Consider the following 20310-nt stretch of genomic DNA (forward strand, 5'->3'; position numbering starts at 1 on the left):
ACAATCGCATGGCTGCTGCTGAGGTCCAGCAGATTACCCGTGCGCTGTCCAGCAATGGCCAACCGAACACTGTCACTTATAATTACATCAACATCAACCATAGATATCAATCAAAGTGATTTGATGATATGGGATATGCAACTTGATTGTCCTTAATTCGTTTCACATTTGCAAGTTGCAGTACAAATTCAGAGGTGTTTGTATCAAAAATTGAATAAATTGAAGGAAACGATTCAAAACTTATTATTATTATTATTTTTGCCAACGCAGTTGAAGCTTAACTGGTTGACTTTGTATTGCGTATATTTTAAGGGTAAAATATAAGATCTAATTTGGGTAACATACAAAAAAGCGTGGTAAAATATTGAAGTCCTTTACATTTGTACATTATAATTTAGTCCGTATTTTACAAAAACTGGCGGAATTATCTTACTGTTGAGCTTATAACATATCAAGCCTATGCCACTAAATGGGTTCTAATAAAACTGGTTTAAAAGGCGCACGCACGAAACGTTCGAGACTCGCATTATCCACCTACAAATGCTACTAAATTCAGTCTTTGGGGTTACTTAACTAGAACTTAACTAAACCATGCGGCTTACGATCGATCTAACACTAAAGAAAGCTCTTGTAGAGCCGAATCCGTAGGTCTCAGAGTCATAACTGTGGCTGCTGCTGGTGCAGTGCCAGAGTGGCCGCGATATTGTTGCTGGGTCGCTCCAAGTAGCTGCCATGACCAGGCATGGGCATGGACATCGGCATCTCCAATTGCTGTTGATGGTGGTGGTGAAGTTGTGATTGTTGGGAGAGCGGTTGCTGTTGAAGGGAAAGAGCCGGTGGTGGTGCCTTCATTAGACTGGGCGATGGCTGGAGAGGAGTGTTGCTGCCCAGACCGGCGCTACTGCCACCGGGACTAGGACCGCCCTCTTTAAGCGGACATCCAATGGTGAGGCGTACATGGAGACCGGACTCCTTAATAAGATTCACCACATCGCCATGCGTCATTCCAGCAATCTCGATTCGGTTGACTGCCACAATCCGATCGCCCACCTTCAGCTCCCCACAGCGATCCGCCGGACTGCCAGGTATTAGTTTTCCTGAAAAGAAAAAACATTGAAGTTCAGTAATAGGGATACAGGAGCTTATATTCCGTCCTCACCTATAGTCGAGCCGTAATAATGGTTCGATGACGAAATTATAACAAATCCGAATCCCTCATTTTCATGCCGACTTACAATTACATCGTAAGGATAAGGCCGCTGCTGGGAGCTCAGAGGCAGAGCTTGCTGCAGAAGCGAAGGACGACGCCGTCGCAGTATCATGGTAACCTGGCCGCGTAAGGCAGATTCACCCACCAAAGAAACAACTTTGTGATGCGAAGAGTTGAGCTGAAAGAAGAAAACGATTAAGCTCGGAAATATGCGATATGGAAAGCTTTACTTACCACATTAATGCCGTCGATACTGAGAATCTCGTCGCCAGTGGCTATGCGCTGGTCCTGATCTGCAGCCCCGCCGGGCACTATGTGGCCCACAGTGACCTGGGAGCCTTCCTCAGTCCCGCCAACGATGCGAAAGCCGAAGCCTAACGCCTGGCGCTCGAGCGTCACCTCGGTTAGCTCACACCGGTCCGCATCCTCGGAGGCATCTAGCAGGGCTCCGTTGCGCCAGCTTGGCGAATGCTGAATCTGGGGCTGCTGTTGGTGTGGAGGATCGAGATTCGCAAATCCAACACGCCTTCGATCACTGAGCAGCTCATTAACCCTTCGCTGGATGCGTTCGTTCTGGAGGTGAGCCGTTTGTAGCGGAGAATATTGACCGTTGCCGGTGCCCGACATCCCGGCCTGCTGCGCCTGAACGAAGTAGCCGGGGCGATAGCGCTGCGCCTGGCAGTCGTAGCAGTAGCAGGACTCGTGGTGCACCAGAGGCAAGGGAAGTGGCTGCATGCTGGGTGGCAGTCCGTATATGCCACCATTAACATCTCCCTGCAGCGTGGCCTCCGCCAGACGCTCGCTGAGACGGCTTACCATCTTGGGATAGGGGTCCATGTAGGGTATATCGTCCAGCTCCTGCAGACTGTTGTTTGACTTGGCCTGTGAATGCAGCTGCAACGGTTTTCGCGCCTCCGTTTCGCTCCTGTTTGCAGAGTCACCTCCAGCTTCGCTGTCCACCTCATTGCTGGGCGTCTGCACTCGTGCCCTCCTAGTGTCCACCAGTGGAGTTTTCGGGCGCATAGGCAGCACCTCCTTCACCTGGGTACTGTACAAGTCCGCAGTGGGCGTCTTACTGCGAAATAGACCGCTGCCCACGAAGTTCTTGCGCAGCTTGGCCACATTGCCCACCTGGCTGAGTTGGTTGAGCGTATTTGTGGTCTGCTGATCGGGCGGAGTGCGCTGAATCTTCACAACTGTGGGCGTCGTAAGGCTGCACTCCTTAAGAAGCTCCACGACGTAGAAATGGGGCTTGCTACGAACATTCAAGCCATTGATCTCTAGAAGAACATCGCCCTCCATCAGTTGGGTGCAGCAATTGCGGTCCAGGATCTTCTTCACTATTTGACCGCAGGCGGAGTCTGCGATGGTAAACCCAAAGCCCATGGCTCCCTTCATAATGGAGAATGTATACAGCTCGGGCTTCTTCATCAGAATGAAGCCGCTGCCAGCACCACTGGCCTTGTCGCCGGACAAGTCCAGGAAGTTGTAGTTGCCATCCATATTGAGACGTCGCTGCTTATCCGACTCACGCCCGTCCACAGCCATGGTGGTCACCACCTCGTTGTTGGGATCATTTGGATCAAATGGCAATGGGTAGCCACGACACACCTCGAGGGCTGCCCTTTCCCCGGGCATAATTGACTGAAAAATGTTGACCATGTCGTGGTGCGTGTATCCGAGCACACAGGTGTCATTGACATAGACCAGGACATCGCCCGTCTGCAGCTGTCCATCGAGCCAGGCCGGACCATTGGGAACCACGGTCTTGATCTGCAGAAACTCCTCCACATCCCCGCCAGAGGTGCCGTCACTGCCGACGATGGTGAAGCCTAGGCCACGGGATGACTTTACCAGCGTTGTGTTAATGCGCTGACCTTGCAGCTCGGCTGGGTTTCGGGTGAACTTGTAGGGCAGCTTTACAGGGACCACCCCAGCATCATCCTCCTCATGATCCACAGGTGCCTCCGAGGCTATGGTTTCAGGCAGTATAATGGGTGTCTTTGAACGCTGTTCTTGCACCAGCTGTTGTTGCTGCTGCTGCTGCTGTTGTTGTTGCTGGCGCTGTTCAGCAGCCCTACGCTTAGCCTCCAACACTGGGTTTTCGTACTGCGTCCTGCGGTTCACATGATCTATAAAGTACATGCCATACATGGAGTCCTCGATCTTTTCCCAGCCGTAGGGAAGTTCATCCTCGCAGCAATCCTCCAGTGATTTTTTCTGATACTTGGAAAGCCGCGGGTCCAGCCAGTGGGAGGTCCCGGTATTGTGACTGAAACAGAACATATTAATGGTTAGTCCAGGTCTAAAAAACGCACTATATGTAACTCACTCAATGAAGTAGAGCTCGCCGCGATCCGTGTAGGCGGTCTCCCATTTAGGGGGCAGGGGTCCCAGTCCATCGCCCGGGTCGTCATGGTTCTCGTGGTGCTGATTCTGAACATCCCCGACACCGCACTCGCTGCCCAGACTGCTGTCACCGGTCTCGCCATTGTAGTATGTGTTCTGCAGGAGGTTCTCTGTGAATTAAAAGGTAACTCCGTTAATCATTGTTTGCAGTCAGTACAAAGAAACCCAGCCCCAAATTGTTCAATGAACCTAAACACTCAACTGCAGGCAGGAATTGGCCAAAACAAGTTGTCGGTTCTGATGAAGCTAATGCTCAGCCAGCCGAAAATAGTTTGGTGTGCTGTCTCTTTTGAAATCGAACAACATACAGCAACAAAGGGGCAGCGCCAATGTCCCATCGCTCCATCGGCCCATCTCCTGCCATTGACCATTCCCCGCTGGCTTCACCTGCTCCCGTTGGCTTCGCTGAAGCGTGAAGCGCTTTCGATTGGGGCAAGCCGGAATAATAATTATTATTAGCAGTTGCTAGCAACTGCTAACCAGGCTCTGGCCAGGCTGTGACCTACTTTCCTGGCCCACGGAGCTAATGGGTCTGGGTGCCACAAAGCGCTTAAAACGAACTCCCCACTCAAGTCGGATGAGTAATGGGGAATTTTAATTACGGCCAAGTGAAAGAAGTGAATGAATGAATGGCCTATGCAATTAACCAAGGCCAGTCGCGATTTCGCTTGGCACAACCGCTATGGGATGATCGTCAGATAAGCCCTAAGAATGAGTCAGGTTTCTTTGAAATCGCTTCAGGAACTGAAAAGCAAAGATCCAAGCCGCTTTCCATAACCAGACTGCGAATTTATTCAAATTGTTGTATCTTAAAGCAGAAGTAATGAGTATGTTTTTAAGCAAACTGTGGATCATTTTACATGTACATTTTATGACAATAGTGTGGTGTGGCTTAACACCTTCCTTAAAGTATTAAAACATGATTTTGTTTCCAAAGTAAACATCTTCCTAGGACAATGTTTTTAGCTTTAAGTTGTTTTTGATCTTAAATTCAGCCTAAAGAACTTGTACGCCATTATTTTGCAACAGAAAGTCTTTCTAAGAAAATCTTTACCAGTTACCAGATTGTAATTATGCTAAAATATGCATCGACGTTCGTTAGAAAATGGAAGTAAAACGCGGACTGGATTCTCTGGACCGGACCACTTGTCGTTAACCCCTTTCGAGGTGCATGCCCCCTGCTCAAACATCAAAGATGCGAAGTGGGCTGGGCTAATCGAATGACGAGACCGACAGACCCACCTGAGCATCATTCAAAACATATTGCGAGCGAATGATTTGCATAGAAAGATGAATATTTATGCCAGACACTTGCGAATGGAGCATGGAACGAGGCTGGAAAGATGACACATCTGTGAACGGTAAAAGCGCCATCGCATCGTGTTTGATTTCAGGGGGGGAGAGGTGGAAGTGAGCTCTGGGGTTCCCCCCACAAGCTCATTTGAATAACTGCAGTCCACGGTGGAAATTGTGTTTGGGTTGGTGGGAGTCTGTATAATCCAGAAAGTGTTAACGAACGAGAGAGCGGAGCGGGGAGTGCTCCCAGCACGGAAGTTGTTGGCGGCACAGTTTGCCTTGCCCCATCTTTCCCTTGATTTTCCTTTTGCTACATACTTCGTTCGCAGCTTCACTTGCTTGCATCTTGTAAATATTTGTTTTTCTCCGGAGAGGGGTAGGGAGGGGGATGGAGCGGGAGGGTGTATTTGATCACCAGATGTAGCACACAAATAATGCTCACAGCTGTATGTGGCATGAACCAGGGATACAACACACACACTGGAATCTGGACTAAACGCTGTTTACACTGGCCATCGCACTACGGCTTACGTACAATATACATAAGTACCTATGTATCTACACTTATCACTTGCTGTTTGACAAATAAGAAAATAACAAATATGCGGCACACATTTTCAAAGATACATACATATATGTACATATTTATGTATATATCTGCATATGCTGAAAATTTATTGCCCGCTGTTTTCTTATCGCTCCTCTTGTCTCTCGTGCCTGATAAGCAATGCAAATGTTTACTTTTCTAATGAATCAGCATAGATAATACACGCAAAATAATAAAGATTAAATAAGGCGGCCAAAAACTATAGCTTTAAGACTTTAATGGCAATGAAAAACCATTGGTGGTGTTATGGTAGATTTTATATAAGTAACTACAGGTAAAGTCTACTATAGAAGAGAAACTGAAAAATGCCTCTGCAACTAATATCCTAGTTTCTTAGCTATTTGATAAACTACTATTTATTTATACTATTTTTATTGATTTACCTCCTCCAACTAAACTAAAGCTTTTAATTAAAGATTATCACGTTCCATGTTCCATCTCTTTCAATTTCCTTGGTTTTGTGGAAACATCTTTTCTTGTCAAGGCTGCTACAATGTAAACCAACCTGAAGAAGTTGCCGACCGGGTCCAGTATATCCCATAACTGGCAAGCCAGCTCACAAAGTGACTCATCTGCTGGCAATGCCGAATACTCGAATGGATCACAAAAACACAAGAGACCGAGAGGAAAAAGAGAATCGAATTCTTTGCCACACAAAGAATATCCATTACTCATAATTACAAGGGATCGCCGTAGCCGGTGCCTGCGAAGATGATTGACAAACGATTATTTCCACAGATTGCGGCTAATTGCACCTGAGATTCAAAGAGTAATCCGAGGAACCGTTCGCCAGAGATCACATCAGGCCAGTTCAATCTTATCGCTCGATCGGGGGAATGCAGTATGCCTGAGTTAAATGTCTAAAAATAATAAAAAGAAAATACAGCAAAGAGCAAGTACCCGAACATGTGGTAGAATTGAGGCAGACACAAACAAATTTCCGAACGTGCTGCCCACAAATTACGTAAAGTCTCTGAGCGCCAGTTCATTGACTTTGAAAAACAAAAGTCTAAGGCAAATGAAAAGGGCCGGCGAGAGGCGTGTCAGGTCATGAGTGAAGTGAGTACAGGGTCAGGGGGCGTGACCTCAACAGAGTTGCGACCTCGGTTGCTTTTTCGCCTTTGCTGAACTTGCTCATATAAGTGCGGTTAAAAGTACCATTATCTAATGGACGGTGCTATCCACTTGAGTTTTAGTCACATTTATGGCACACGCTTTGCCTGATCACCAAAAGTTGTTTTCAGATTTGATATACTTTAATTCGTGAGCTAATTCTTGGGCACGTTCAACCCGACACTTTGAAGTTGTCACTAGGATCGTGGCTTCCAGCACGATCTTGTGACAAGTTGATGGACAAGACCAGGCGAAAATTCAAGGGAATCGGTTGTAATTAACGCAGTTTAATGGGGGGAATCGTTACGGATATCAAGACCTATAAAACAATGATAGAAATGTAATTTGGAAAGCGAAATCGTTGACCTTTTCTATGGTGACCTTTTCTAGTTAGGCTTAAAGAGAAATTGGTCTGATATGCTTCCCTCCGACAAATACTTATATATTTTTATTTAACACTAAGTTATAATACCCTACGAGTATCTGTAACTTGAGATATTATACTGCGAAGCTTAATTTCTCTATTTTGAACCCTTGAATCTTAAGTTAAATACGTTCACATTAGTTTCAGTTGATTTCAGTCTTTTCCCTATTTTCCTTTACTCTTTGGAGAACAAACGCCAGTTCCACTTTAATTTGTATAATTCTTGAGTAACGTCAACATAAATTAACTGGTAATGGGATGCTTGTTGCATCGCCATCGCCTCTATCCTGTCTGGTCCGCTGGAGTGCCGAGTTATGCAATGACCACTTCGGATGACTCCATGTCGGTGCTCAATTAGCGGGCAGCACACTGCAACAGAACTTGCACTTTACTTGGTCTCGGACCTGGCATGTAGCGGGTCCATTGAATGCTCCCCCGGCAATTACTCCGCCCGCATTGGAATGCGTCGCCCCATGCACGAGTCGGACCAAGACCAGGCCACATGTGCAGGCCATCCATGGATGATGCGGAGCATAAGGAAGTGGAGCAAAGTCAACATCTTTGTTTGTTCCCGCAGGAAAGAAGATGGAAAGAAAAATCGGGGGGAGGCAAACCCATTCCCTATGTCATTTGTGACGACTCCCTGCGCCGCCCCGCCTAATGATTGCATCTAATTGGCTTTGCTGCTTCGTTAACTTGGCTTACATGGCACGCCATAAACCAGAGTTACCCTCTGCTGTCGTAATCAAGAAATTAATAATCGCTGCAGACGAGAGAGTGCGATGCAGGGCAGCTAGATGGGGACATTGTGGAGCAACTTCAACTTCAACTCCGTCGCCGGCGAAGGCTCTCCACTGCTAATTGCCTCTGACGTGAGGCGTGAATGATAAGGCAGATACCAAGCAAGCTGGGGAAAGGTGAACGCGTTCTCTACGTGGGTGAGTTGGAGGCCACGATGAGTTCATTGCCACCACTTGAGACACCGGAGACACTTCGACCAGAATCAACACTCCCTTAGTGAGTAAGGATTTTGCATTTATGCAATCACAGTCCTCTAACTGAGTTTCTCAAGTCAAAAAAAGCTTGGGCCTCCAAGTGCCAAGTTACCAAATTCAGCGACCGCTTAACAATGGGACAGAATGGAAGGGAAATTAAGCCAAGCGGCAAACGCTTAACAGATGATTCAGATACATACTAACCAGCAAGCAGTCTTGCCCAACTTCCGAAAGCGATTTCCCATCCACACCTAAATGGTGTTGTTCGAAATATATACCGAAATGAGCACGAGACTGAGTGGGTTTTGTTTTAGCTTCAGGAAGATGATGTGAAACTGAAGAGTGTTTACAAACACCAACAAGTTAATATTAGACGGCGAGTAGCGGTCTAATAAGGTTATGAAATTCTTAATATTCGTCGCCAATCTCACCAATCCATTAGCAGTTATGGGAATGCCATGTTTCTAATGATCTACCAATAGTTAAGTTAAAACTTAATAGCCACATCCACACCTACAAGTTTAGTGTCGCTTAGTCTTTGGACTTTTGCCTATAATTTAGACGTTTCCTCGCTCTATGAATATTAAGTTCCCACATCATCTAGAGCAGCAATTACCTACGCCTCCGCCAGCTCACAGGTAAAGCCAATCAGCGACAATATCGAGGTTACCCATTTGGGTGAACCAGCTCATTCATGAATGCCGTCTTACGATAATTCAGTCTACGAGCTGTGCGGGAAACAATGCAGCTCACACGAATTAGATGACAAGTGGATCGACTAAGTTCAGGGGCTTCAATGACTCCGAGCAGCTGTGAGAAAGTGATGACGAGCGGATTAACAGAAATGGGAGTAGAGTAACACCAAGAAGGTGAAACCAGCTGTAATATTGAAAGTGTAGTGCTTAGTCCTCTAAGAACTGGCTAAGAACGAAGACCCACAACCAGTCGGTTGGCCAAAGAAGAAGAAGGTTAACAAGAAACCAAAAGTCTGAAGTGTAAAGTGGGTTTTGGTTTACATGGAAACATTTGTAGCAGTTCTGCCTCGGCACGTGTCTATCAAAAGACAATAAAAAATAACAAGAAAGAAACCCAAACAGAAACAGAAACAAGAACCTTTGCCATGCCACACAAACTTCCACCCGCTGTTTTCAGTACTTGTGTTTATATTTGTTCCATAAGTTCCCGCTGCGAGTTAACTACTTTCATCGCCCTGCAAGTGCATTTCAAGTTGAAATTGAAACCGAAATTGTTATTGATACTGAAAACTGAAGCGACGTGAGGGAGTGGGAGTGAGTCGTTCGACCATGTGAGGGCGGAAATGAGTCACTTGAGATGCACGCCCTTAATTGAATTCTAAGAGCTGGGTCAGTACTAATTAATTTGAATACTTTATGAGTCCAACAGAAAATGGAAACTCGATTTGGAACAGGCCACTCAATGAACAAACTACATAATTAATGGGTTCAAGCTACAGGGATTTGGCAAGTCTTGTTTAGAAACAGGTTTAAACACAATAAATATAGAAAGAAACTCTTCACAAGAAGTCTCTGTAAATGTTGCAAACTATTTATAGAGCTTTAATTAGGCATTACTATAGCTTTCTTTCACTTACCCTTGCTCCCTTTTAAAATACTGCTGGGTGGACCGCCTCGTCCGGGTGCTGTGGCCCCATTGCCACCAATCCCATTGCTTGGCAATCCGGGGATGAAGTGATTGGGCGCTGACATCTGGCTGTTCAGTGAGGAAGTGCCGCTAAGCGAGGTGACATCCTCGCGAGAGGCAGAGTTCCCAGCTGCTGAGCCAGATACGACGGACTTCTTGACAGCCGGCGGTGGCGGCGGGCGAAGATGGTGGCCACCTGGTGGTGGTAGACCGGCAAGCTTATCCCCATTACCGTTACCAACCACATCGGTGCCGGCGGCCAGTGTCTGGGAAACGGCGGCATCGTCGGCGGCTTCGTCCACGTTGTCGCGGCTGCAATTGAATTTTCTGCTGCTTCCGTTGGCAAGGCTAGCATTTAGATTCGAGTTTCCGTTAAATGTTGCAAAACTGGTCGGAGCAGCAACAGGATGTGCATGTGGATGTGGATGTAGATGGGAGTGCTGGTGTTGGTGGGAAGCATTTGGAGGCGCCAACTGCTGCTGCTGCTGGTGCTGCTGCTGCTGCGGCTGCGGCTGTTGATAGAAGTGATTGCTAAAGTGCTGCGGCTGTGGCTGCTGTTGCTGTTGCTGCTGCTGGTGCTGCTGCTGCTGGTGCGACACCGGCTGTTGCTGGAGCAATAGGTAATCGGTGGGAGACTTGGCGGCAGTCACGCCCCTGGTCGCCACACCTGCTCCTCCGCCGGCTGTCGACGTTGTTGTGGCCGTGATTATTGGCATTCTGTGCCGGTTATCTTAGCTTCTATCACGCTCTCACACTCACGAATTGTTCCCGAGCAGCCTTAACCACTGACGATTAGTCTTGCCATTGCATTTGAGATTCTTTATCCAGTATCCAATTGTTTCTGCTTCGCTTTTTCGCGGGAATTATTAGCTAACCTTTGAGTGCTTCTTCACTTGGGTCTTTTTATTAATTCATTCGTCATTGAGCTTCCAAGGCGGTTTCGGAGAAGCTGCAAAACAAAATAATCAAACGAAATGCCATTAATTAGCAATATGCAAAGTAATATAAACAATTACCGCGTATATAAACAAACAAATGGTTATGACAATACTGAAAATGATACTCATGGCGAGGAGGAAGCTATAATAAATTACGCTGTTGTTTGTTTTGCATTTATAAACTTGAATAAGTCTTCATCAGCAACACTTTTTTTATAAATATACAACACGAATAAACACAAATAAACTTTAATAACTCGAATTCTAATGCGAACCCACTGAATAATGTCATCAAAAAAAAGGGGAAAAGCAGAACCCAACAGGATTAATTGATTAAAACGATTACTCCAATTTCTAAACTGCCCTTAAAAATCGGGTACCGAGACTTCTATTCATTTGGAGTTTGTCTCAATAAGAACTTTGACCAAAATCTACATCTAAATAAATTAATTTGTGCAGTTTGCAACCTTAAAGTTCTATCCATTTCCTCAGATCAACACCGACTGAGTGTAAGATGCTTCAGAGCTTATAGTTAAATATTTTGATTGTCTAACATTGTTGGGGCCTGATCTACGGCTACTCTGAGCCAAAGTGCAGAGCCAACTATCCAGTTAGACAGCTCCAGGCCAGACACGATCAACTGCAGACTGCACAACCAAGTGGTGGCCATCGACAGATTGTTCAGTTGGGCTACTTGAGGAGCTCCGCCAGCCGCCAGTCTCATTGTTGTTGACATTGCACTTAAAAAAACTTTACTCTGGACTTTCCCATGGCAGACGACGTGTGTAATTATAATTATATTTCTTGCACATTCCATGGTGAGCTTTTTTTCTCAAATTTTCGCCAGTTAAGGCAATTGAAATAATTTAACATTTTTTGCAGCATTGCAGTCCGTCATGAAAATGTTTTTTTAATGATTTTTATACAGCAAAAGTGCCAAGCATTTCATATTTCGTTTTAATACAAAAACTTTCTTCGTTTAATTTGCACTAAACAACTTAAAAAAAAAACTGGTTTAGACACTGATCAAATGTTGTAACTCTCGCTTCTGGCAAATTTAAATTTTTAAGTTTATAGATAGTTAAATGGAACGATGGTTTCCCCTGAGAGAAATACAAAGAGGTTGACTCACGGCACACAATTATGATCCAGGGGAAAAAACAAAAATTAACTGTGCGAAAAAAAGGGGCATCAAACACGACAGCCACATAAAATTCCTCAAGCGAAAAATGTACTCCAATGGGAAAAAAAAACGGAAGACGACGCTGCTCGATGAAGACTAGGAAGGAGAACACTGAGCGGCACAAAGGGAGCTGCGGGCACCGCCACAAAGAATTCCAGCAACAGCCAGCAGAACAACAGCAACAACAAATGCAAGAAACAAGTTTTTCAGACCGTGCCAGCAGATCGCCAGAAACCGAAAACTGAAAAACTGAAAGGCAACCCCCACAAATTACACAGGGAAAAAAACATATTGTCCTGGTACAAGCGACATTTATGTATAGAAAGGAAAGTAATCCAAAAAACTATAAGTAAAGCAGATTCTATTGAGATGTATATATGTACATTTGAACAATATTTAATTCACAAGATCTTCCTTCTTAGTACAATTTGCACTAGAAACGTAACAACTTAAATGTCCATTTTTTAAAGGTTTTTCTGCATTTTAATTAGAAGAAGGTTAATAATTATACTATTTCCAGGCACTTTTTCTCTCTGCACAACAGGAGCGATCTGCTAGCATTAGTGGTGGTTACACTTGCCTCACAAAAACAGACCCAAAACCGAGACCTTTGCGGAACCGCAAATTTAGCCAGCCACCTGTCGTCGTTTGGTGGACAGGCACAAATTGTATGGTAGCATTAGAGGAAGACCGCGGCAGGAGCGTGAAGGGTAGCGTTTCGCCGGAGCCACTTTCGACTGCAATCAGGCGGCGCACGACCAGAAAAGTCAACGAGGGGCGCGGCAACCACAAACTGCAAAACGAGTGAAAAGCCAAACCAAAGCCAACAATTTCACTTCATGGGTGAAATTCATCATTGGCGTTTATGGCTGCCTAAGGTTTTCTGCGAATAGAGCGCCGCGTCGAGCAGACGGAGGCGGGGATGAAGATGGAGATAAAGATGCAGATGCAGATGGAGATGTGCTTGTGGCACGTTGTCAAGAAAACGAGCTAACTTGTTACATGGCAATAGTTTAAGACGTCCCTCATGACTTGAACCTAAGAGAGATTTCTTTATAATATTTTAAGTATATATCTGTATTATGATTACTATGCTTGGGAGAGAAAAAAACACTAGAACTTGCAACTAGATATAGTCATAATCTTATGATAATCCAAAGAGCAGCGGACCTGCCTCATGTCTATTTTTAAATGATATATATTTATTTAATAAATATTGAATGATTGCCTTTATCTCAGTTGTAGTTTTCATAATATTTTCTCATATGTAGTTTTATAGCTTTGTCGTAAATATTTAAAGATTCAATTAGTGCCAAACAATACTCAAATGGTAGATACTTTCGTGGGACTTTATCTTTTTCAAGCACACCTCCCTAATTATCATCAATCATAGATAAACTTTCTATCAATTGGTGGTCATTGCCATGGGCAAATATTGGAAAAATGTCAACGAGAGATAGACGCTTTTCAGCCACTTATGAAGTAGACAGCAGCCGCTTTCAAAATTCGCACCTTTTTACTGTGTTTGTTTGCTTATTCGGCACGAAAACAAGATGAACCAAGGCGAGGGATCGATCAATGATCATCAGCGTCGAACACTTTCCATTTTTATGGCGGCTTTTTGGTTTTGAGGCGATGAAAACTGCCAACGCGTTTTCCTCCCTTGCGCGCACTCACACACAAACACACTCGCACTTGTTAACTGTGATAATATGGCCAGGTTTGAACTTGTTATTGGCTGGACGACGGGCGACAACGTTACACACCTGCAAGCCTGCGGTAGAAGAGCTAAAACGGGTTGCTCAGGCCACGCTCGTTTTCCATCAAAGTCGCATTCAATTGCAATTCGATTTTCCCGCTGGAAAAGTGCACCGAGGAAAGCGAGCGACGCGAACCGAACGAACCGAACTCGACGGAATTCCAAAAACAAATGAGAATTGAGGTGCTCCGCTGAATTGAGTTCGAAAACCTGTTGCTGCTAGCGCACGCACACACACACACGGGCGCAAGGCGAATGCACACCGACAATAACCGAATGCACTGGGTTTCCACTCACAAAAGTTACAAGCAGACGCTAATATTAACAAAATTGTCAAAAGTTTAATGTTCTTCTTCAACTTTATCAACAAAAAACACTTAAAAAACGGACGAAAATTAACCGAAACGAAAAACAAAACAGAAAACAAAATAACGCGACGCTTAACTAGAGATGTCACTTCCGATATTAACGATATTTTGAAGGAATGCGATACATCGATATTTTCTCCCACCAAGAAAGAGAAAGAGAGAGAGCGAGAGAAATGCCTCTCCTCCGTAAAAATACGTATTTATTTAAACAACTAAATACTATCATAGGAATAAAAATTAACAAAAAAAATGACAAGAGGCTATAAGATAAAATCCAAATTATATATAAGGAGAATGAAGTTATCGATAGCTATCGATTTTGGCGCCATATAGGTAAGTTTTAAAATTTATATTTAAAAGAGTAACCGTTTAGATCGCTTTCAAAGTGTCTCTAAACCACGGAGCAAACTGATGAAATTTTTTTAGTAAAACAGATCTAAAATTTAAAAAAAAATTTGTAAAAAAACTCCTTTGGCATGGAAGTTGGCGGTAAGCATGGGATCGTATGCTATTATGCCCTCACCCTCCTAAAGCCGTCTGCTCTTGGCAGTTACCCTAAGCAACGAACTTGAGGTTCAGATTGCGGAAGCCTTTTGCATCTTCGACACGCATGGCGATAAGTACATTGACACCCGCAATGTGGGCAACGTCCTCCGCTTCCTGGGATGTGCACCCACCGAAAAGGAGGTTCTTGAGGTCATTAAAGCCACCGAATCTACGGATTACCCGGGTGAGGCTCACATATCCAAATTCATGGCCCACGTCTCCGTTCTGCTCATGGATCACAAGTTAGATTACTTCGGGTAAATGCGTCATATGATTTTCATTTTTACTGTTCCACAGAATGGAACCGGCATCGGCTGTAAAGATAATGGAGGCCTTTGAAGTCCTGGACCCGGAGAACAAGAAGTACTTGACCAAGGAGTACTTCGGCAAACTGATGGCCGAGGAAGGGGAGCCCTTCACGGAGGAGGAGCTGGAGGAGATGTGGCCGGTGGCAATAGATCCGATTACCGGAAACATTCCCTTCATTTTCTACCTGAACCAACTAAAGGCAAGGCATAACTGCAAAAAATGTTCTTATTTAATGTTTCGATCTGCAGCACAAGACCAAAATCTACGAAGTCGCTGATGCGGTGAAGGAGGAATTAGCCCAGGCCGAAAAGGAGAAGGGTAAAAAGCCCCCGCCAACAGCGCCTTAAATACGAAGGATAAAAAAGTTGATTTCGTTTACCAAATTGTGCGTGAATTTAAAATTGTTTTGTAAGGTAGCAAACCATTTCAAATAAATTGTTTTATACATCTGGTCACACTTAATCTGATTATTTTTAAGCAAAGTTCCTCTTCGTTTTCATCTAAGTTATGCACCTTTTTCAGAGTTGCATTTCCCATATTCTCTATACATATATTTTCTTTATATATGGACGGAACACCACGTCAGCTTTCAGAAAAACCACGTCAGCCCAAAGAAAAACCAGTCGTTCCGCATTGCAAAGGTGGATGAGAAAATTGCGTGAGAAAGCCAGAAAAGCCCGAAGAGGAGGCAATGAAGAGGTCCAAACCAGCAGAGCGTCCGAGAAGCGCAGTCGAAGCCAATGAGACAACCTAAGTAAATCGACAGTCAGATAAAGTTTAGTGCCCGTGGCCAGCACACGGAAACGATGCAAATCTAAGTTGGAACCCAGCCCACACAGCAGTTTATCACAATACCTGAGTTAGCAATGGCCCTCACCGCGAACGCAGTGCTGATAACCGTGCCGCGGTCAGCCATCACATCGAATACGCTACCCAAGTTGCGCCCCGCCCCCCTGACGGCAGCCCTGCTCAAGGCCTCCTCGCCCACGCCCTCGAGTTCAGGCTACGCTTCCTCTTCTAACATGGATGAAGAGGCCATGTCGGCGGTGGCGCCCAAGGCCAAGAAGCGCCGTCTGGACCACCTCACATGGGAGGAGAAGGTGCAGAGAAAGTATGAGCGCATCACCCCCTGCGTTAGTTGAACCTTTAGTTAATTGTTTCCTTTGTCTTCCTCGCAGGAAGTTAAAGAACCGAGTGGCCGCCCAAACATCACGCGACCGGAAGAAGGCTCGCATGGAGGAAATGGAGTACGAAATCAAAGAACTCACAGACAAGACGGAAATATTACAGAACAAGTGCGACAGTCTGCAAGCCATCAACGAGTCGCTGTTGGCCAAGAACCACAAGCTCGACTCGGAACTGGAGGTCATGCGCCAGGAACTCGCCGAGCTGAAGCAGCAGCAGCAGTACAGATACATCTCCGCCACAAACAACAAGAGCACCAGCCAATCCAACGCCAGCGCAGGCGCTGAGGGCTGTGCGTCCACAATCCTTGGATCTGCAGCATCCAATGCTGACCCTCTGCCGCAGGGTACACAACAAGTGGACACACAGTCGTTAGCGCGTCTGCTGACGGAGCAGCTGAAGAGCAGCCGGAGCATGGCATCACTCTGGAAGGTTGTGGCGCTCTGCCTACTCTACAAGACATGCTTGGCGACGACGAAGAATTCGACGTCAAGCGGCTCGAAGAGCTGGCCGAAAGTCTGCTCGCAGATATCACAGCAGACCTGGAGACAGGCGCTGGAGAGAGCAGCCCAGATGCTGCCCAAGATACAGGCGAAGCAGAGCGACTGCCTGGACCAGTGGTGGGGTCCGCAACAGAGCGCCTGGAATCCGGCGGGCATAGAGCTGATGGCCTGAGTAATGCAAAGGCACCTCTGGAGCACAGTGTCAGCCTGAATGTGCAGGTGTTGGAGGTAAATGGAAACCCCCAGCAAGCATCTACAGCGCCAGCCTCGACGACGACAACAGCCACAATCACTGCAACAGCGGCCGCCTCACTTCTGCAAGCCACACCGGACACAGTGTACGGCACCTACGATGCCAAGACGAACTCAATCACCATCGTAATGGACGGTGATGCGGTGCCGGTTAACGAGGCCGTCGAGGAGATCTACTGCGACGGCGTCACCGCTGGCGATGAGGATACGACTGACGTGATCATGAAGTGTCCTCCGCCAGCGACGTCACCGTCGCAGGTCTACCTCAACGTGGTGAACGCCACCGAGGACGACTCGGACGACGAGAGCAGCTTCGATCCCATCCAGCGCTTTCTCTGTCCGCGAGTCAAGGCGATCTCCCCGCTGGCCAAATCCCCCGCATTGTCTCTCCACTCGGCCACCTCGGATCACGGGTACGAGTCCATACTGGGCTCTCCGACATCCACGGCCCTGACTCTGCCCATCGACGAGGAAGATTTCCCCTGGCAGAGCAACTTTGATGAGCTGTTCCCCAGCTTGATCTAAGCCTTTGTTTCTCTCTGTTCTACTCTTAAGTTCGGCTGGCCGCCGTTTATGTTTAAGTTTGTTTTAGATGATAGGCTGTACAGAATTTCGTCGTCGCAAATAAGGCTTTATATATATGATATTTATCGTGGACGTAGAGCGCCAAGATTAGTTGTAGGTTTCCATTTAAATTAAACACTAACCACATACATATGTAGGCTACTGTTACTTGTAATGTGCTCAAAGAATTTGTGAAACCAATTGGAAAAAATTATATATTCAGAATATAAACCAAACCACACCACAGTCTTAATCCATATTTACTTTGTTTTATCCTCGTCACGCCACCTTCCCCTAGGCCTGTGGATCACGCCACATATTCTGACGAAATTGCGACGTAGATAATGTGACGGGTTAAAGACCAAACAAACATGAGTCATCATACTTGGAAATGTTATAATGCTTTAAATTCATATGAAGGGGCTCACAGATTATTGCGAGGGGCAGAGTCCAACTTTATATAAATTAAATAAGATTCTAAAAATATATTCCTATATTTAAATTCAGTTAACAAGTAATGTTTTAATATCGGTGGCTTTTTATAGTTTTTTAACAGAAGATACATTCAACATTTACACAAATGATATAAGAAATCGATTTTGGACAAATTTAGCGGTATTTGTAATAATATGGTATGGTATAGTATAATTAATAACAAATAAAAGTGTTCCGAAAATGGGTCAAGTTTGCGCACATATTTCAAACCTTAAGTTGAGGAACAATTTGCTTAAATTCAGGTGCTGACCTTGTGCCGAGGGTGGGGCTTGGCGAAATGCTTGAAGTGCATGAGGTTTATTTTCTCGTAATCAATTCAGTTTTATTTATTTTTTTCCTTCATGGAGGGCGCTGAAATCTTTGAAATGCCTTCACGGCAGCTGGGCACTCTAAAGCGCTCGAGGTCGCACGGTCCGGCAACGCAACGCGCTCGCCACCAGCAAGTCTAGAGCTCTTGGGATCGGTCTGGGCACATTGGTGAAAGCCAAACCAAAACAATCCTGAAAAAAAAAATTTAGGACGGCAGCCACATGACGGAACCATCGAAGGAGACCTCACATGTGGTGGCAGAGGCTGCCCACGCCTCAACCCCAATCGCCTCCAAATCTCTTGATGAGGCCAGGCCAGAGGAGTTTGACGAGGACAAACCGTCTCCGGCCAAGGCACCCAAGAAACCGAAGGGCCAGAAGGCCAGTCGCCACTCTGAATCCGACCTGGAAAGCGAGCTGAAGAAGCTTGCGCAACGTCGTATTAACGTGGCAGGAGCCCCTAAAATGCCACTCAATGGCTACGTCCGTTTCATGAACGACAGGCGCGAAGAGCTGCGACGCGAGCAACCCCACCGCACGGCTCTGGAGCACACAAAAATCATTGGCGAGGAATGGCACCAGCTGCCGGAGGAGCGCAAGGTTCCCTATATGGAAGCAGCCGCCAAGGATAAGGCCGTGTAAGACCCAGGTTACGTTGCTCATTCCCCTTTTGACACTTAGATTTTTCAATGTTTAATAGATATCAGGAGCAGCTTCAACTTTTTCTTAAAGAACACCCCGAGATTGTGGCCAGGGAACTGGCGAAGGCCAAAAAGGCTACCAAACTAGAGGGTTCTCCAAAGGAGAAGACCCCAAAGAGCGGCGGCAACGCCGATACCAGTCTGGGCAAGGGAAAAAAAGCCAGGGCGAAGCCAATAGCAGCGAAGAGGCAGAGCGAAGAAGACCCAGACGACGTTCCGCTAGCGCAAGTGAAACGAATGCCGACACCTCCACCTCCACCGCCGCCGCCTAGTGCAGTACCTGCACCTGTGCCGGCCCAGCCCGTTCCCACCAGCCACATGACACCCATACCCGCAACGCTTCGTCTTCTTCAGGCTGGCGAAATCCCCATTTACACCAACGAGTTCATCGAGCATAATCGCAGCACGGAGAACGAGTTAAGGACGCTGCGCAAGGCCAAGACGGATCTGGAGCAGCAAAACGCTGTGCTCGAGCAGCATGTCGACAACACGAAAGCCGGCTACGCCAAGGTCATGGGCGAGGTATCCGCGATGATGGTCGAGAACGCGCGTCTTGAGAGCTATGTGAAAGGACTGCGTCAGAAACTGGTGTCTGCGCTCGGTGGAATCCAACTGCCGCCACTGGAGTCTGCCGCTCCTCCCAATGTGGACAACATTGACAAGTACCTACGGCACCTTGCTGGCCTCATTGCCCAGCCGACGGCCAACGCCATGCTAGCCAAAGCCCGGGAAGCCCTGCGAAAGGTGGACGCCGCCAGCCTTCTGGTCAAGTCTTAACCTTAGGTCCTGCTAATTCCAATCAAGACTGCGTACTATTTAAACACAAAACATAAGCTTAAGATAACAGTCCAGACATGTGAATGTTTTAATAATATATGAAGACATCCAAATTTTGGCCGCTTCGCGCTGATTTAATTTTGCACGGGCGTGTCATTGGCGCCAGCATCGCCTAGTTTTGCCGCAAAGCTGCGATAGGACGGAATTCGGGGGGTACGAGGCGTATTCCGGATGCCAGCCATCACTCCACCATCGGCCTCCTTTTCATCGATCTTAAATTTCGTGGCGCGGCGGTACCAAAAGTTGCGCAAAACATAGACGCAAAACAAGAGCATGGGAATGATCATAATCGGGTGGCACGCCAGACTCAGCACCAGAAGAAACGTGGACATCATAAGGTTAATCAATGCCTCTGTGGAGCAGGGTAAATAAGATTGGACTACATGGTTTTGGTTAATGGTGACCTACCTTCTACGTGCCAAATTGTGGCCACAAATGTATAGACGCCATAGGAGATAGCCTCCAGCACACTGTATATAGCGTTAACAAACATTGTGTGATTGATTTTCTTAGTTCTCGATTTTCCTCGCGGACAAAAATAAACAGCACGAGATATGGGATGATCGGTTTGGGGAACGGACAAGTCCGACAATTCCGACACACGTAACACTTAGGGAAAGGGTTGCTTGTGGGGGCCAATTAACAA

At 46.2% G+C, this 20310-nt stretch overlaps 5 protein-coding genes across 8 annotated transcripts; 3 read left to right on the forward strand and 2 right to left on the reverse strand.

Annotated features, from left to right (window-relative positions):
- Positions 1-249: 249 nt before the first annotated feature.
- Magi (membrane associated guanylate kinase, WW and PDZ domain containing protein magi) lies at positions 250-14084 on the reverse strand. Of its 3 annotated transcripts, XM_086828116.1 has the most exons (7): positions 13604-14074; positions 13350-13539; positions 9667-10665; positions 3543-3729; positions 1445-3482; positions 1160-1388; positions 250-1097 (listed from the first exon to the last, which is right to left on the reverse strand). In XM_086828116.1, the coding sequence occupies exons 3-7, from the start codon at positions 10430-10432 to the stop codon at positions 658-660; spliced, it is 3660 nt and encodes a 1219-aa protein (XP_086684242.1). In that variant the 5' UTR covers positions 10433-10665; positions 13350-13539; positions 13604-14074; the 3' UTR covers positions 250-657. The 3 variants fall into 3 exon arrangements, with proteins under 3 accessions (XP_086684242.1, XP_020802314.2, XP_020802315.2); XM_020946655.2 differs by having other exon boundaries at positions 13350-14084; XM_020946656.2 differs by lacking the exon at positions 13350-13539 and having other exon boundaries at positions 13604-14066.
- A 233-nt stretch (positions 14085-14317) lies between these two features.
- On the forward strand, positions 14318-15281 carry LOC110179232 (dynein regulatory complex protein 8). 2 transcript variants are annotated; one of them, XM_020946684.2, is made up of 4 exons: positions 14318-14453; positions 14515-14752; positions 14808-15018; positions 15068-15281. In XM_020946684.2, exons 1-4 carry the CDS (start codon positions 14441-14443, stop codon positions 15164-15166), a joined length of 561 nt encoding a protein of 186 aa, XP_020802343.1. In that variant the 5' UTR covers positions 14318-14440; the 3' UTR covers positions 15167-15281. The 2 variants fall into 2 exon arrangements, with proteins under 2 accessions (XP_020802343.1, XP_020802344.1); XM_020946685.2 differs by having other exon boundaries at positions 14324-14453; positions 14515-14694.
- Positions 15275-17569, forward strand: Xbp1 (X box binding protein 1). Its single transcript, XM_020946686.2, has 2 exons — positions 15275-15930; positions 15998-17569. The coding sequence occupies exons 1-2, from the start codon at positions 15686-15688 to the stop codon at positions 16677-16679; spliced, it is 927 nt and encodes a 308-aa protein (XP_020802345.2). The 5' UTR covers positions 15275-15685; the 3' UTR covers positions 16680-17569.
- Positions 17570-17742: 173 nt separating this feature from the next.
- Positions 17743-19717, forward strand: Hmg-2 (High mobility group protein 2). Its single transcript, XM_086828124.1, has 3 exons — positions 17743-17955; positions 18166-18764; positions 18827-19717. The coding sequence occupies exons 2-3, from the start codon at positions 18349-18351 to the stop codon at positions 19602-19604; spliced, it is 1194 nt and encodes a 397-aa protein (XP_086684250.1). The 5' UTR covers positions 17743-17955; positions 18166-18348; the 3' UTR covers positions 19605-19717.
- Positions 19658-20224, reverse strand: LOC110179199 (uncharacterized). The gene is made up of 2 exons (XM_020946616.2): positions 20073-20224; positions 19658-20016 (listed from the first exon to the last, which is right to left on the reverse strand). The coding sequence occupies exons 1-2, from the start codon at positions 20155-20157 to the stop codon at positions 19739-19741; spliced, it is 363 nt and encodes a 120-aa protein (XP_020802275.2). The 5' UTR covers positions 20158-20224; the 3' UTR covers positions 19658-19738.
- Between the last annotated feature and the right edge of the window lie 86 nt (positions 20225-20310).

This window comes from Drosophila serrata, unplaced genomic scaffold (genome assembly GCF_035046125.1).
Source record: "Drosophila serrata isolate PLE 108 unplaced genomic scaffold, ASM3504612v1 contig_184, whole genome shotgun sequence".
NCBI lineage: Eukaryota > Metazoa > Arthropoda > Insecta > Diptera > Drosophilidae > Drosophila > Drosophila serrata.